We start from the raw sequence: 14,420 nt of genomic DNA on the forward strand, positions 1-14,420 counted from the left end.
ATAATGCTTGTAAATTACTTGACACTAAAAATCAGTTCAGAGGCAGACCTGGGGACCTGTTTATTATCTGCATGTGCTTGTCAAAGAATAAAAAAACTAATTCACCTTGTGATGTGCTAGATGGCACTGTTGATTAATATTACACTGCTACGAATACACGTCGTGTACAACGTATATACAAACCAATAACACCCGCAAACTCATAAGAGATCATTGTTCCACTCTCCTTTCTTCTAATTATCCTAATATTATTTATTATCCTAATATTTATGTCCATATCATAACAATAGCTGACTTCACATAGCATGCTATTGCCCCACAACAGAAGCCAAGTAATGATTTAAAGGGTGTTGGGTGGATGCCTTGACTCAGTAACACAACCAGCTGACCCTTGACCTCCGCAGTGAAGTGAGAAATGTGAGCAGTGGGGAGGGCTGGTAGGTGATAATGAGGATGGCACTGCTCTGTAACTCTACACAAACATGCATGGGAACCTTCAACACCGCTGTGTCTGCATGTGTCCACGTCTGTGAGCTGCAACCAACAGCCTGCACACAAATGCTGTCAACTAAAATATTCACTATTTAATTGCATTTATCTCAGGATAAGATGCTCCAGATGAAAACAAAATCCAGGAAAACTCATGAAAGGAAAAAAACCCATTTGTAATAGACGAGCAGCCCCAAAATTGAGTAATCTCCCTACAAAATTTGAAACAGAGCCAGCTGAGTATTTACTTTTGCCTACAAGAGGATAAAACATGACATGACGCAGCTGCACCTGACATGTCACATGACCTTCCACAGTTTATAACTGGCAGCCGGCTGCAGATCTTACACCTCTTATGAATAATTCACCACCAATACCAATTATCATACTTCTTCCAGGGTTGGGCAGACAAGCTGAACATTCTTGCTTGTCTGGGAATAGAAGAGACTGTCTCAACGGTCACAGCGACCTTTAGTAAATCTGCAGGGAGCTTGAGACAATACAGTAATATAAGCCATGAAAATGAGTAAAGTGATTCTTCAGAAGATCAAACAGTACTTAACAATCTAGAGTCCTGCATCACATGGAAGGCATTCAGAGGAGATCAAATGAAGTGAAGTTACTTTTTTTCATCTTCTCAAGGTCATTTACTATTGTAATGTTAAATTAATCAACATAATTTCAGGATAAGTATGATGATTTTCTTTATTTTGACTGAAACCAACAGTTCAATGCTTCCAAAGCGCATGGAGACTGAATAAAAAAAGTCTTGAAGAGGTCAAAGAGCACATGTGTTTCTTGATGACCTTGATGAAGGCCACAAGCCGAAACGTGTCGGTCCAATAAAATTGTTCTTTAAACTAAAAGTGTTGCTGGAGCTCTTTGACCTCTTCAAAACTCAGTCCAACACACTCTGTCCTAAAAATACTCACTAGCGCACCAAGTGGGTAATAATCCATGATTGAAAATAGTCCCTGACAAACTTCCCTTTTACATCTTTTTTTGAGTAACAGTCACTAAAAACAACAATGAACAGCTGTTTTAGGGTATTATGTTTAGCCTTTTTAAATAAATCTAAAGTATATAATTATGATCTGATTTTAAATGTATGTATTCAAGAGGAACCTAATTCTAAGACGGTAATTTTCTCCAGAATATTAAAATTTATGAACGAATGATGCCACTATTGGCTCAAGCTTAGAAAATGCCAACGTTGTACCTATGGGAAGCAACATCATTTTTAAAAAAACTGTCACAGAACTCTTTAAATCGGATCTTTAATTCATTTTGGCCACATTTTTTCAACCAGCAGCAGCAGGCAGCCAGGCTCCATTAGAGTCTGGGAAATGAGGTGTCAACACCTGAGATCCGCCAGCAGATGACAGCCCCTCCCTTTGTGCCAAACCACAGCCGTCGCCCCCGACACTCAGCCACATTTCACAGCCAAGGAGGCCGGACGCATTGTCACCGGTACCCAAGGTGAGAGGAGAGAGGTGTTTGTGATGGGCTGCCTCGAGCTCCGCAGGTGTTGCCCTTCGACTCAACAACAGTTCCAGGTGGATGAACAGAAACAGTCCCCTAAATTCTTATTCACAGTCTTACTGCTCAGTGGGCCAATTAAATCAGGATTTACTTGATATGCACGGCTCATAAAAACATCCTGGCATTGGAGTGTTGTGATCATGCGATAATCACTCTGACACAAAGTCAGTGTGAAGCCAAAAATAAAACACCATAAGTATACGTATATGCTGCATTGTCTATCCCATGAAGATCTGCATTACTGAGTGACAATGAACTTGCCCTCCCCATAGAAATGTCCCAGAAACACTGAAAATGTGACTAATGATGCACATAATGATATACGACAATTAAATTCCTATTAAGACGCATAACCTCCAGAGCCAACATGATCTGCCTCATTTCGACAAGTCTTTTTTTTTTTTTTTTTGAGGACCATGCAGTACATCTTGTCAAAAAGAAGATTAATGAGACATGCAACAGAGTACTGACAGCTCTGTTGTGTTGCTACAACACCACAGGCAACAAAATGCTAATTTTAATCACTCAGTCACAATCAGAAAGTTCACTCTTCTAACAACTTAAGTGGTCAGAACCATCCTTTATAAATCATATTTGTCATTGTTTTGTCTGCCTGAGTCCCATGGCCAACTACTAGGATGCACCAGTGTGTAACGAAAGTACATGATCCATAACTGACTGAATGAACACTGTCCACAGCTGGGAGTTGAACCTGGATTACTGCAGTGGTGTTGGTGTGGTGAGGATGTTTTTCTCTGACACACTAAGGCACCCATTTTGAGATTATTTTTATTCAGGTAGTTGTACTTTGCCCCAGGGATGGGGGGGTGGGGATCGATACAGCAGAGCATTGCGATATTTTTGTATGAAAATATCTTATTAATACACTGATGCCAAGTATAATTTTTTTTATTTGATTAATTTTTAATGCCACAAATATAAAATAAACTTTCGGTAGCCTGCAAGAATATTAAAATCAATTGCCCTTTCAGACCATTAGATGCAATTTGTGCGATAAAAATGACAGAAGTGCTATGAACAGACTGAAAACTTATCTTATTAAATATAAAGTTACAAAGTTTTTTCTTTGGGGACTCAATTTAGCATTAAAAAAAAGGGTAATAAATCACATTAATATAATAATAAATATCACAAAACATTATCGTAATACTCAGCATAATCAGTTTAAAATCAAAATAACATTGAATCATGTATCATGATAATATTGTATCATGGGGCCTCTGGTGATTTCCACCCCTACTTTGCACCATAGTACATTATTCCCATTATTTGACAGGGATGGTGAAAGCTCTAAATGAGAGTGTTTGGAGGGGACAGGGACGATAAACAGAGGGGTTCAAGTAAAATAACTCACAAGTGTCTCTTACTCCATCAGTAGGAGAAACAGCCAAGAAACAAAACTGGACTACAAACTTTTTTTGGATACAATATTATATTGTGCACGATGCAGAAGAAATATTTTTTCAAAGAGTAATATAAACTTAATTAATTTTTTTATGGATTTAATTACTGGAAGATTTTTTTTTTCAATTGCAGATACAAAACTGAGTACTCAGCTGCCTTTTTTGTTACACCTCATCAGAATTAACATCGAGATTAAGAAAACCCATCTGTTGGTAACTTTAAACAGGGAATAAGACAGCATGTCTAGTCTTCTCAAAATTAAAAACTTCTGAATATTCACATCTGTGCCAGTTTCAGGAAGTTGAGTAAGATGCACTCAAGTTTCTGCAGCTCCAGGTGATAGTAACCTGATGTAGTACAAATGCAAACTGACTAAATGTTACCTTGATATTGACAGTTAAATTTATAATTTTAGTAACTTTCATTTTCAGCTTAAAAGATGGTGGTTAGAGCTGGTTTTCAATGTATTTTCAGAAGAAAGAGTACTGCTTCAGCTTAAAGGTCATCAATACCCTATGGGCCCACTTGTAGCTGCTGTAACTGCCTGTTTCTATGCCAAACTGCCACTGTATTGCAATTTCTCCATAAAATATACAGCATAAAGCTGTTAGCCATCCTCACCTTAGCTTCAGAAGTGGATTCCAGGTAACACACACGGTTTCCGAGTCCCTCGGCGGCCAGGCAGAACTTGCGATGCTCCTTCTGGATGGTGGCCACACACTGGAGCACCACCTCGTCATCCTGCCAGAGGATAGAGAGGAGCATTAAAGCCCAGACTGTTTTGACAGTGACCTATCCAAGAAATGAACAAGACAGGGCAGGAAGAAAACAACCCATATTGGCTCAGTTTTGTTGCTTTTCATGCCATCCTCGCTTGGATTAAGGTTTTAAACTGACACCCAGATATGAACCTTTGACTTATGGAGGTCACTGCCGCTCGGGGGGCTTTTAGATAAAAAAAAGTGGCAGAATAGGAACTTTGTGTTATGTAGAGGAGGCTGATCCATCACAACAAAGAGCTGACTGAAGGGGAAGCATTTTTATACAACAATACAAGAAGCTTTTTTCCCCATATAAATTGTCATGTTTCTAGACAGGATTTTTAAATTAATGAGACTGTTCATCAGATAAAATCAAGGAAATATTTGAAAAAAAATTTGAACAGAAAATCATTTCAGCAGCAGAAAAGAATAGAACAAAAACTATATTAATCAATAGCAGCAATAGCAAAGCAGCGTTGAGTCATATCATTTCTAAACCTGTTACGCAGCCTTTGATATCTCTGTGGGAGAGAGGAAAACCCTCGATTCAATCAGTGTAACCAATAAATGAACATCTGTATTTGTCAGGGTCGAGAGGGTCGGGCTCTATTTGGCAACGCACACACACGGATATCGATTTATTTGTGTACTCTGTGTGTGTGCATGTGTGAGTGTGTGTGTCTCCTGCCAGCTCACGTCCCACACTAATCTGAGCTGATGGTTGCCATGGTTCTGGCTCCCACCTCCTTCTCAGCAGTAATAATTCAATAAAATTTAGATACAGGCTGTGCAGCACCAACAGACTCAGAGGAGCAGAGATAACAAACCCTGACATTATTTCAAACAATGGCACTCTGGACCTACAACTATAAAATTTAGTGCGAATGCAAAGTAAAACTTCCCCTGCATGGTCACATACTTGTGTGAAAATAATTTAGCATTATGAATGCACCCCATTATACCATCAGATGTTTGTTTTTTTTCCTGCAGTAAAAAGCATTCACTTGCATATTTCTAACAATAGATGAGAAAATTGTGTTCCTAATTTAAAATTTCACACTGCTGTCCAGATGGAAATGAAATGGAAACAAGAGTAAAGGTGTCTTTAGCAAAATGCAAAACAATTTTTTGGGGAATTAGGACAGATTTTTTTGGCTCTTTTAGTACATGTAAAAGTTCAAACAGACATTGTAGGGAACCCTAAAGTCAAACTCTTTATTTCATATTTAGAGTGAGGTGTTGCATCACAAATTAGATCCTCTTGTCTTTCTGGTTTATATATGTGGGAGGTGTTCGCAATCAAAAATGTACTGTCTTCTTCCTTAACAACAACACACTTTGAATTCATTAACCAAGCAATATGAAGCTCTTTGTGTGAAATCTCACACTTCACATTATTATTTGAAGGCCAGAGCACATCTTTTTATATTTAGGTTCTTTAGAAGGGGTAAAATATGTTAAAGCAGAATGACCACCTCACCGCTGTATGCCTCCACACAACAGTCAAGTTGCAGTTACAGTTAGCATCCATGTCTGTGAAACATGGATGCTTCACACCTATCTTCCATGCGACAGCACAGAAGACCTATACAATCAGCACAGTTTCAAGGTGGACGCCCAAAATTTGTCAAAAATTCAATGTCCAACCAAATGTCTTCCCTTCTGTTCCTGAGTTATGACGTTAAATAATGGCCAGTAAAGTATTTTTGCAGAACATTATGTTTTCACAGTGAAGTTGACCTTTGACTTTTTGAGTATAAAATGTAATTACTTCATCATTATATCATATAAGACATTTGTGTGCATTTTTTTCCATAATTAGCATATGAATTCTTGAGTTATGGCCAAAAACATGTTGTGTGATGTCACAGTGACATTTGACCTTCAACAGCTATATTCTATGTAGTTCATTCTTGAGTCCAAGTGAATATTTGTGCCAAATTTAAAGAAACACCCTCAAGGCCTTCTTGAGGTATCGTCTTCATAAGAATGGGATGGAAAACAGACAACCATCTTTCCCTTCGACCGTGAACATTGCCAGCACAGAAGCATAACAAAAACAAAACACCTCACTGACTAGATGAAGTCATTTTAGCTTCAAAGATGTAATCCATATTATCGTATAGAAACGCTGCTGTAAGAAGAAAATGTGACTTAAATTGAAGAATAAGCAAATGTTAGTGATTCATATGGCAGTTCATTAGTACAGAAGCCAATTAGTGCGAATCCAACAAAAAGGAAAAGCACTCAGGTCTTTGGGCTTTATTAACAACCTTATCATAGACAAACTTTGGTTAGTTTGTGTTGTAGAGCAATAAAAATCTATCTTCAAGCACTTTTAATGAATAAAGTGAAGCACAGTATAGTTAAATGTCACAGTGAACTGAATACGGGACAGAGCTGGCACAACAGTCCATACCAGCAGCGTTTTAAATACCCCAGGACCCGACTTTGGGCTTCAGGGAGGTGATTACTGATAGCAGAAAGCATCAACGTTGGCTCCGAGTCACTGCTGCAGCTTTCCCGTTAGCTGTGTGATGGAGGAAACACTGCTTGTTGTTTCAGACTACGGATAGGGAAACTTAATATGGCCAGAGGATGACCGAAGACTTGTCACCTCTTAAAAATCGAGTAAATAAACCTATTTCTTTTCAGCTGTTTGGAATTGTGGTGGCCTTATGAAACCAGCAGAACCTGGCACCATTAGTGGCATGCAATATCTATGTGTTTATTACCTTGCCCTTTCTAAAGGGACAATTCACCCCCAAATCAAAAATACATATTTTTCCTAATACCCGTACTTCTACTTACAATTCAAGACTGTTTTGGTGTCAGCTGCAGAGTGTTGGAAATATCAGCTGTAGTGATGTCTGCCTTCTCTCCAATATAATGAAAATAGATGGCACTCGGCTTGTTGTTCTCAAAGCACCGAAAAAATAGATTTGAAAAACTCAACAGCAATGTCTCTTTCCAGAAATCATGACCCAATTACTCAAGATAATCCATAAACATTGTTGTGAGCAGTTTAATATAGGGACTTTCTTCCTTCTATCCTTTCCTTGTCTACTTTTCTGTATTTGCACCACATATTGATCTATTTTTGTGTTGCTACATAAAGAAATATATTCTGCCTCGGAAAACATAAACAGATATCGATATTATTATTATATATAGGTAAATATTACTATTCTTAGACACCACAGGTAGAAGGAAAAATATGTGCTTTTAGTTTTTGAGGGAACTGTCCCTTTAAGGCTTGTAAAACCGCTAACAGGTGATTTTTAGTGCCAAATTCTTCTGTAAATATGACCAATTAAATTAAATATTTTATTTGTCATTATGGAAAATCCTCCAAAGCAGCAATTAAACCACTAAAACACTACAGTGAAAGCAAGGCAGTGAAGCATAGTCATGCACTCTTGAATTTGATCAAAATTGACAACCATGCTGAAAGGCTCAGATACATGAAAATTGATCTTTGCTCTCTTTGAGAGTGCAACTTTGAAACCAAAAGTAGTCAGAGCTGCACTGGGATTAAAACGCTACACAGACGGGATACCATCCTGTCATCTGAGCAGTGTGAAGCAATGGCAGGAAGCGCAGAATGGATGATAATGCCAGCTTCGCTCTAGATAAATAAAGAGACACTGTGTATGTGTATGTAGGGTTTAATGCCAAGAATGGATACATAGTGGCGTTCTCTCATAAAAATCCAATCGCTGTGATCAGATCTCAACAACTAATGAAATATCCATGTGTAAACACAGCCAAGACACTTTCTTGAGATACTTTCTGTCTCTCTCTGCACCCTTGACTTGATCCCAAGCCAGAGAATCTGGTGAATCTGAGGCAAAGTGATCCTCACAGCAGCAGTGTGACCATCTGCTAGACAGCTAAAGAGCAGCATCAGTACTATGTATAGGGCCCTGGCCTGCAGCAGGAGGAGGTTGGGTGGCTGCTTCACCCAGCTTCCAAGTGTAGAGCGGGAACTTGACCCTGGCCTCTCCCAACCCGACCCCACCCGTCCTCAATACACCTCGATATCCCTCTCAATCCTGCAAATTTGACACTACCTGATCAAACAGGTAGTTTGTCACTCTGATTAGAGCTTCTGCTGATTGACACTGTCGAATATGTCTGTAACACACCCTCAAAGTCTCCCACTCTTCTTCGCTTTCCTTTCTCTTCTTATACTTCCTTCACCAAGCAGCCAGTGTGCTTTAACAGACAGCGACAGGTGTACGTGTGTGTATGTGTGTGCGCGGGTGTGGGTGTGTGCGGCCTGATGCATCCACCAGCCGAAACCCGAGAGCTACAGATGCTCCGCTGTGCCAAATAAACTCCCACAACTCACCCGCTGCTGCCACCAATGTGAACTTGAGAAAAGGTGAATCTGTTCAATCCCTCAGCGCGGCTATTTTGACCCGCATGCTTTGCACATGCTCAGTGGAGATCAACAGGCAGACTTTGAGAAGGACAAAAAAAAAAAAGAGGCAGACGGGAGGTTAAAAACAGAAGGGAATTAAGTAAATTCCAGCACGTTTTGTCTCCTTGTTCACACTGTCTCGGTGTGTAGTCTGTCTGTCTTGCTCTGACTGTTCAGGAGTCGTGTTTCTCGTAAATGTCAGGCAGGGTGCTAAGTGCAGGTTGAGCTACGTGTTTTTAGTGAAGCTTAAATAACAACATGGAGAGCAAAGTAGATACAGTGTAGATGTGTGAAAACTACAACCTGATAAGCTGGATAAAGGCTGAAGTTGGTGCCGCTCAGAGCACCGTCAGATCTAAATCTTAGTTTGTGATGTGGAAAACAAGAATTTTCACTTGTTGCTTGTATTCAAACATTCTGAAATAAACTACAATTAAAAGTATCGCAGCTAACACAGATCTCTGCACTCAACAGTCAGAGGAGGCGTTCAGACCCTGTAATTAAATACTAGTGCCAAACTGTGAAAGTGCTCCATTACAAGTAAAAATCCTGCATTGAAAATGTTACTTAAAGCTAAAGTAGGCATTTGAGAATTGAGTCATTGGACAAAAATCCCAGAAAAACGTTAAAAATGAATTAAATAACAAAGATTCAATCTGAGGGAACAGGAGACCTCTGCATCTCCTCTTGGCACTGTTTTTAGGCTTTAAAAGATTTTGGTCATCTCAGAGAACACCTGTCAATCACTGCACATTAACTGCTGTCAAACGAGACAGCACTGATAAAACATGAATCCAGATTATGTTACTGCACTGCCTATTTCTCTCCTCAAATGTTTTTATAGATGTATTTTATTATACTGTTTAAAATGAGAAAGTGTTTTACAATATGTGACTATTTTCAATATGGCAACCAGGACACAAACATTCTCATTTTACAGCTAAACAATGCAGTACTTGAGCTAGTTACATTTCACCACTGATGACCCATGAGTCACCTGTCAACCACAAACATCTGACTATAAATAACAAAGATATTATTCACAGCGTTCCAACCTTACACTATGTTGAACATTTTAAACCTCGTGGAGATGTAGGAAATGAGAGAAACAGTGAGAGTGTGAAAAGATGATGAAAGGCAGCAGAGAACCTGACAAAGTGCAGTGACGGTGAAAAACAGGAGTTGAAGCCAAAACAGAAACAGATGAAGATGTAAACAAGGGAGAGGGAGAGAGACACAGAAGAGAACTGAGAAATTGGCTTTTCAGCAATTTGACATTTTAGCTCTACAGTCAATATTTTCTACAGCAAAAGATCCACAGTATTACTGGTTCACGCTGCTGCTCCGTCTATTCAGATCTGTTAGTTAATCAATACAGTCTGCTACACTGGCTGCACCTGCTGCTACTTCATATATCTCAACACACAAACAGAGACACAAAAGACCTCATTTAAAGGCCGGGTCCATTTGCTGATGATCTCTGACTGGCTTAATACTTAAGATTTACTCTATCATCTCTGAGGTTAAATAAATGTTGTAATTATGTATAAATCTTTTGATAAAAAGATAGCAAAAGAAAAAACAAAGGCACAAGAATTTGTACCATTCAAATCTACCAAGCCGTTTAACTGCAAGATTCATTCAGAGGTTCCAAAACACACCAACCTTAATGACAGTACGACTCATTTTTTTAGTGCAGACAGCGGACATTGAGTCACCATGCATGTAACTTTGAGGTCTTTGTAAATGTAATTTCATTTTTATATTATTTTTATTTCATTTTTAATTTTTTATTTTATTTTGTCAAGTAGCAGGGTTCCATAAATGTAGTATAGTATTAAAATTATTATGGGTTTTTTTTTACAGATAAAAAAATCATTACCGTATATACTCACAGTCTAATAAAAGGCAATAAAAAATTAAAGCCCTTATTTCAATATTCAGCGATCATCATCAGTGCTGGTAGATGCAGAAAGCTGGGGGGGAAACTGTCTTGCTCATTTAATGAATGTAAAAATGTTATTGTAATGCAGAAAATGTTGTCCTTTTGTTACTAAAACTTGTTTCTCACAAATAAACGTCGCAAGTTGGCCATTCATTTGGACTCACTTGTGTGCATATTTGGAAATGGAGCAAGAGGGGATATAAAGAGAGATAATGTCCTTTACTTCAAAGTTTAACAATTTGAAGCTTGAGCGAATTTGCCTGACTTAAAAACATGGAAAGAAGGCAATGAGAAATTAAGCAAAAATTAGCAAGAAATTAAAACAAAATTAAAAAAACAAAAAAGTAAAACAAATTCAGTGGAAATTAATGATGAATAAATAAATAAGAAGGACAAAAGGAAATGACCTGAAAACAGTGCTTAAAATATAGTTTTAAATATGTAATTAGTAGTGTAATAATAATATAATAATAGTTTTTCCCTCACTTTATCTTTTTTTCCCAAAACATTTTCTCCTAGCTTTTTAAAAAGCATTTTAAAAATCTGTTGCTATTTGTTTAAGAGAGAAACAACACCAGTTTGCTCACAGCTCAAAGGTTTAAATACGAAAAATTACGTCACTCCAGGTTTTTGTAAAATGATCTCATCTATGTTATGTGTTTAAGCAGCAGTAGCAGTTTCGGCTGTGTTTCCAGTCATTTTCAACAAAGGACAGTCTGCTTTCTATCATAACTGATTCATGAGATGTTTAAATTGATGAGATTTAAATCCACGTCTCTTACCAAACAGCCATTCAGCTCCTGAGTTCAAACTGAATGAAGTCGACATGCAGCTTCAGTGTGTGCTGCCTCAGCAGGAAGTGCCAGTATTCAGACTACTCTGTGTAAAACATTTATTTAGTGTTATTCTATATCAACAAACAGCTTTACAGAGCATTCATATACTTTATTACAGATAATGACATTAAAGTGCTTTGGGCTTTCTCTACTAAAAGATGCTAACATGCTTTATAGTTACTGGTGCACCTGCATTCACTCTCTGTCTGAAACTATCTGTTTCAGCGCCTGTCTCTTAACACCACCACCCCTCCAAACCAGAATCCTCACAACAGAACATGTTCCAGCAGGAATATAATCCAAAATCAGGCAGAAACAACCAAGATTACATATTTCCACAATGTCAGCATGTCACTATGTAGCTGTGTACTTGCAGCTGATGAAATGACTTTAACAAAGTGTAGAGCAGTTTATACCATGAAAAATCACCAGTTAAAGCTTCTAAACAGTAATCTCACAACCGGACATATTCCAGTAGGAATATGATCCAAAACCAGGGAGAAATTAACAGCATTAGCAACCAAGATTATGTTTTCCCTTGTGTTAGCACATAGCTACATAACAGTGTACTTGAAGCCCAGGAATGACAGTAACGGAGAATTAGCTGCACTTTTTACCTTAAAAAAACATCAATAAACACTTCTTAACACAACCAGACATGTTCCAGCAGGAATCTGATCCGAAATTGGGTAGAAATAACAACACTGGCAACCAAGATTACATGTTTCCCTGACATCAGCACATAGCTTCATGTAGCAGCATAATCTGCGTAATGTAAACACCTGCAGTAACTACCAGGAGCAGGTAACCATACAGTAGTAGTAGACAATACTCACCAAAATTTATACCTTAAAATGTTTTCTTAGCTTTAATTTTAAAGCATTATTATTTGCTGGCAGGAGAAGAAAAATAATAAGCATTTGCATCATGTTTATAAGAATATGCATGGTTATTTTTGTTGTTTTTATCTTTGATTATTGCCATAAAAGTATTTCAAACACATCTTGCCCTTCAAGAACTCCATTACAAAAGCAGGTAATCACAGCCTCAGAGAATCCTCAAGGATGTTTTGACGAAGATCTTTATTTTTAAAAAAAGAAATGAGAAATCTTTCTGACCTCAGGATTTACATGCAGCAATTTTTCAATAAAGACGCATTTAACATAATGCCACTGCTGTCACACGTCATGTGCAGACATATTTGCATGTAGAATGTGTGTGGGCATGCATATGCGCGTGTGTGTGCGTATCTGAGACAACATCATGGGTCAAAATGAATTATTTACTGCACATTTGAGCTTTATATTTTTGAAAAATGGAATAAAATTTCGCAGTCAAGCAAGTTTTGCCCCACAGTACACTGCCATGGATCACAGACTCCAAGATTTATATGGTGTTCCTATAACAAATTGGATTTTCTTGGCTTAGTTTGTATGCATATTGCTTGAGAGCAGCTTCAAATAATAGAGGCCCCCCATGCGTGCAAGGCTAAGGCGTCCACCTCAGCAGAAGCACTGAGAAATGAAGGGGGCCTCTGGTCAGAGACGGAGCTGGAGCCTCTCTAAAGTCCATCATCCTGTCTGATGAGACAGAGCGGACACAGGCGAGATGTAGTGGGGTGTGAAGAGGCAGAGAGGATTGTGTATGTGTGTGGCTGTGAGCTAAAAAAGTGCAGAGATCAGGTAAAGTAAAAACATTCACCTGAAGCCAACCTAAGCCTTCTTTTCTCCCTCTAAACTCTCAGCTCATGACCCAAGCCGACAGTTGCTTTAACCCTCCATCCTGCTGCTTTCATGAGAAATAGGACGCAAACTTTGGATGATTTGAGCCTCATAAGACAGCAATGTGATAAGGCGAGCATTTTTTTTTCTTCTTCGTAGAGGTCAGATTTCCATTCCTGAGACAGTCAGAACAGCTATGGGTCAATAAGAGAACGTGACACAAAATAAATTCAATGAGCATTTAAGTGTTTCACAATACATCAGCAGCAGTCTGTGACAAGGTAAACCTCCCTCCCCTACGAGGGCTGGAAATGGTTTCCAGATCCATCAAGCGACAAGATGTCATCTCTAGACTGCAGCTGTCATGGACGGGTGGGCACAGCAAATAGAAAATGGTGTTTCTAAAATGTTGGCGGGCTTACCGAGAAAGTAAAGATGAGTGAATTATTAGCAAAATGACAAACAGAATCATGTTGTCCCAAAGTGAAACATCCCTAAATCCTGTCTTGTCAGAAAATAACTTAAATGGGATCAGTAATTCAAACAAGGCATAATTTCTCTGCAAAAACAGAGTTTGGGAGTGACTGAGTGCTCAATTCCCACTTATCATTACAAGAAGCTGCCCTTGAGCAAGGCACTTAGCATCCAACTGCAGCAGCAAAGCTCTTTAGTGTCTATATATTAGGGCTAGCATGGTATCAAATTTTCAATACTCCATTATCATGGCCAGTGGAATTCTCAATAAATATATTATTGCATTAAAAGTATGAATAATAGCTCATCTGGTCTGGTAGAGCGGGTGCCCCCCTGCACAGAGGCTGTGTCCCCCCACCCCCTCACACACACACACACACACACTTAAGCTGTATACATTAGCAACTATACTAACTTAAGTCCTATACATTATATAGGCAAAAGCCAAAAAATTAATCTCAAATAAAAAAACAACAAATAATACTAGTAATAATAATGTTGTCAGTCAAAATCATCTTCAACTTTTGGTTTACAGTGTGTTGTCTCTTTCTGGCAAAGTAATTACATTAAAAAAAAAAAAGTGTAGGGAGGTGGAGAGAGAGTCTGTAACCACAACTGTACAAGTGCCAAAAAGAGCAATTACACTTAAAGCTCCAGGATTTAAAGGCTTCTAGTGGCAGAAATAGTACACAACATTCAGAACTTTGTTTGTTCTTGTTACCTAAGAAAAAGCTGTTTACATCTACAGAGCGGGTCATCTATAATAAAGTCTGCTATATCATTTCTACAGTAGCCAAGAAC

The 14,420-nt window shown here is 38.4% G+C and overlaps 1 protein-coding gene across 2 annotated transcripts in view; it reads right to left on the minus strand.

Moving 5' to 3' along the window:
- The window catches only part of ryr3 (ryanodine receptor 3), a 142,353-nt gene that overhangs the window by 119,169 nt on the left and 8,764 nt on the right, over positions 1-14,420 (minus strand). For both annotated transcript variants that reach the window (XM_042503061.2, XM_088089330.1), the window contains exon 2: positions 4,078-4,197. In XM_042503061.2, coding sequence (XP_042358995.2) covers positions 4,078-4,197 — 120 coding nt within the window. The remainder of the gene's footprint in view (positions 1-4,077; positions 4,198-14,420) is intronic.

This window comes from Plectropomus leopardus, chromosome 16, assembly GCF_026936395.1.
Source record: "Plectropomus leopardus strain MGB_pleo_1.0 chromosome 16, ASM2693639v1, whole genome shotgun sequence".
Lineage (NCBI taxonomy): Eukaryota > Metazoa > Chordata > Actinopteri > Perciformes > Serranidae > Plectropomus > Plectropomus leopardus.